Source organism: Hordeum vulgare, chromosome 5H (genome assembly GCF_904849725.1).
Source record: "Hordeum vulgare subsp. vulgare chromosome 5H, MorexV3_pseudomolecules_assembly, whole genome shotgun sequence".
NCBI lineage: Eukaryota > Viridiplantae > Streptophyta > Magnoliopsida > Poales > Poaceae > Hordeum > Hordeum vulgare.
The window spans coordinates 22,111,213-22,114,517 of NC_058522.1; the positions used below are offsets into that span (position 1 = coordinate 22,111,213).

The window sequence follows — 3,305 nt, forward strand, 5'->3', positions numbered from 1 at the left end:
TTGGGATAATTTTTTCTGTGCCCTTAGTTGGGTCACACTTGACTGATTTGCCCCTAATTTCTCAAAACATACGGTCTTGCCCAACTCACGTTGCTTTACCTGCGTTTTTCCCTTCCGACACTGTTCCGTCCAGTCAGCTCTGTTTGACCATACACGACACATTACTTTTGACAATTTTGCCCCTGTCGATGTTATACTTAAGCCCTATCCAGAAAAACCATATCCCCAAAAATCCCAGCTCCAGCACCCGTGAACCACTCGAACAAGATTCAGCTGCTCCTCCATGCTCGGACCGACCATGGCGCTCGCCGCCATCTCTAGCTCCGCATTCACCAGCAACGCAAGACCCTCACCGCCGCCTCGGCGTTGCCAGATGTCACGGACCTCTTGGGGCTCTCCCTGCCGTCCGCGGCGGCCGTGGCTGCAGCTCTCGCTGCTGCGGTCTCCCTCTCCGTGTCACCGTCTCCAACTCCGCATTCACCAGAAGCGCAAGCCCCTCACCGTCGCCTCGGCACTACCAGAGGTCGCAGACCTCCCGTGGCTCCCCCTGTCGGCCGCGGCCGCAACATTCGTTGTTGTGGTCTCCTACTCTGACCTGGAGCGCCGGTGCAAGGCGCATGCGGAGGCGGTGGGCGGCGGGGACAAGGAGCCGGTGTGCACCTACTTCGAGTCCACGGGCTTTGAGTGGTGGCGCCGGATCTACGACCTGGCGACGGACGACGTGAACCACGTGCAGCTGGACATCCGCAAGGGCCACACGCAGATGGTGGCGGCGACGCTCGCCATGCTGAGGGACGCCCCCGACGTGGCTCTGTCCGGCGCCACGGTGTGCGATGCTCGGTGTGGCACGTGGTCGCTCTCCATCCCACTAGCGTCCTCCGGCGCCTCTGTGCTCGCGCCCGACATCTCCGCCGCCATGGTCTCGAAGGCGGAGCGGCAGGCGCAAGCCGTCGCGTCGTCGCCAGAGTTCGAACTATTATTTAAAACATGACGTGTGGGGAGAGAATTGTTCAAAGTAACGTGTCTGTGTATGGTCAAATGGAGCTGACTGGACGGACCGTGCTGAAAGGGCAAAAGGACAAGCAATGCGACGTAAGTTGGGCAAGACCGCATGTTTTATGAAATTAGGGGCAAACCAGTCAAATGTGGCCTAACTAAAGGTATAAAATCAATTATCTGTATAATGTTTGCTCCCCCGCAGTCACATGCGTTGATTAAATTAATAGTTATATTTAAATCTTAAACAACACGTACGCACTGCATTATAGAATGGATGGAGTATAATTGAAGTAGCGACTATGTACAGGACATATAAAATAAATCGACACATTTTAGTGCAAGCAGTCGGAACTTTTTAATCATACAACGGGTGACAAAAAGAAAATGTTACTAATACTAATAGATAAGCTACTATCTCCGGGGCAATAGTCGGAACCACTCCCGGAGATGACCATAGTATGAGGAGTTCATGTATTCACCAAGTGTTAATGCGTTGCTCCGGTTCTTTATTAAAAGGAGAACCTTAATATCCCGTAGTTTCCATTAGGACCCTGCTGCCACGGGAGGGATGGACAATAGACGTCATGCAAGTTCTTTTCCCTGAGCACGTATGACTACATACGGAATACATGCCTACATTAGATTGACGAACAGGAGCTAGTTAGATATCTCTCCGTGTTATAGCTGTTACATGATGAATCACATCTGGCATAATCATCCATCACCGATCCACTGCCTACGAGTCTTTTACTATTGGTCCTTGCTACATTACTTTGTTGCTACTTTTGTCACTACTGCTGTTACTTGCTACTTTGTTGTTACCTGTTGCAAGACTTTTCTAGGCGCCATTGATACAACAAGTCAGGAATTGTCTGCCGTCAGCAGACCCTTTTCTCGCACCGTTGCTATCATACTACTTTGTTACTGATACTTTGCTTGCAGGTACTAATCTTTCAGGTATGGTTGAATTGACAACTCAGCTGCTAATACTTGAGAATATTCTTTCGCTTCCCCTTGAGTTGAATCAATAAACTTGGGTTGAATACTCCACCCTCGAAAACTGTTGCGATCCCCTACACTTGTGGGTTATCAAGACTATTTTCTGGCACCGTTGTCGGGGAGGCACAGCTATATTCTCTGAGTCACTTGGGATTGACGTCTGCTGGTCACTATGAGGAATCTGATAGATCCAAGAACTAAAGTCTTGCCTTCCACTACGAGGACAGGTAAGGAACTGCCATCTAGCTCTGCACTTGATTCACCTTCAGTTATGAGTAAGTTTGCGACATCACCTCCTGCTAGAAATCTTGATATGTCGCCTATGCTTGATGATGCTACTTCTGCTGCCCATGATGCTTATGATGATGCTATGCTTGATACTATGCCTGATGATGCTATGCTTGATACTATGCATCATGATGCTATGCTTGATACTATGCATGATGATGCTATGCTTGATACTGCTTTGCCACTTGGTGCATTCCTTGATGCACATATTGCTAGAATTGCTGCTAGATGTGATGATACTTCTAAAACTGCTGATGCCATTGAAGTAGAACCTGCTATTTTGCCTGCTAGAACTAGCTCTCCTATGCCTGAATTGCTTGATATGCCTGATACGCGTTATGTTATGGAGGGAGAGATAGCTGAGGACTTTCTTGCATGTAAGGATAGCTATGATGTTGAGAATTTACTACGCAAGTGGAAAGAAAAATCTCTGAATGCTAGGATGAAATACGACCCGAAGTTTGCTACTTCGCCTATCTTTGTGACCGATAAGGATTATGAATTCTCTGTCGACCCTGAGCTAATCACTCTGGTCGAATCTGATCCTTTTCACGGTTATGAGTCTAAAATGGTTGTAGCTCATCTTACCAAACTGCATGATATAGCCACGCTATTCACTAGTGAGGAAAAGATCCGCCACTACTATATCCTCAAGCTGTTTCCTTTCTCACTAAAGGATGATGCTAAGACCTGGTTCACTTCTCTTGCTCCTGGTTGTGTGCGTAGCCCTGAGGATATGGTCTACTACTTTCTGAAAAATATTTCCCTGTCCATAAGAAGCAAGCTGCCTTGCAGGAAATATACAACTTTGCTCAACCTGAAGAAGAGAGTCTCTCACAAACTTGGGGGAGGCTCGTCTAGCTACTGAATGCTTTGCCTGATCACCCTCTTGAGAAGAACGAAATACATGATATCTTCTATAATGGACTTACCGATGCTACTAAAGACCACCTAGATAGTTGTGCCGGTAGTGTTTTTAGGGAACGAACTGTAGAACAAGCTGAGATTCTGTTGAATAA

At 47.7% G+C, this 3,305-nt stretch overlaps 1 protein-coding gene across 1 annotated transcript; it reads left to right on the plus strand.

The window, feature by feature from the left end:
• Nucleotides 1-298: 298 nt before the first annotated feature.
• LOC123396218 (magnesium protoporphyrin IX methyltransferase, chloroplastic-like) lies at nucleotides 299-991 on the plus strand. The gene has a single exon (XM_045091239.1). It carries the CDS (start codon nucleotides 299-301, stop codon nucleotides 989-991), a length of 693 nt encoding a protein of 230 aa, XP_044947174.1.
• The last annotated feature ends 2,314 nt before the right edge of the window (nucleotides 992-3,305 follow it).

Bases quoted from the DNA above. Each gene is read 5' to 3' on its own strand.
- LOC123396218 (XM_045091239.1), top strand. From the start codon at position 299: ATGGCGCTCGCCGCCATCTCTAGCTCCGCATTCACCAGCAACGCAAGA.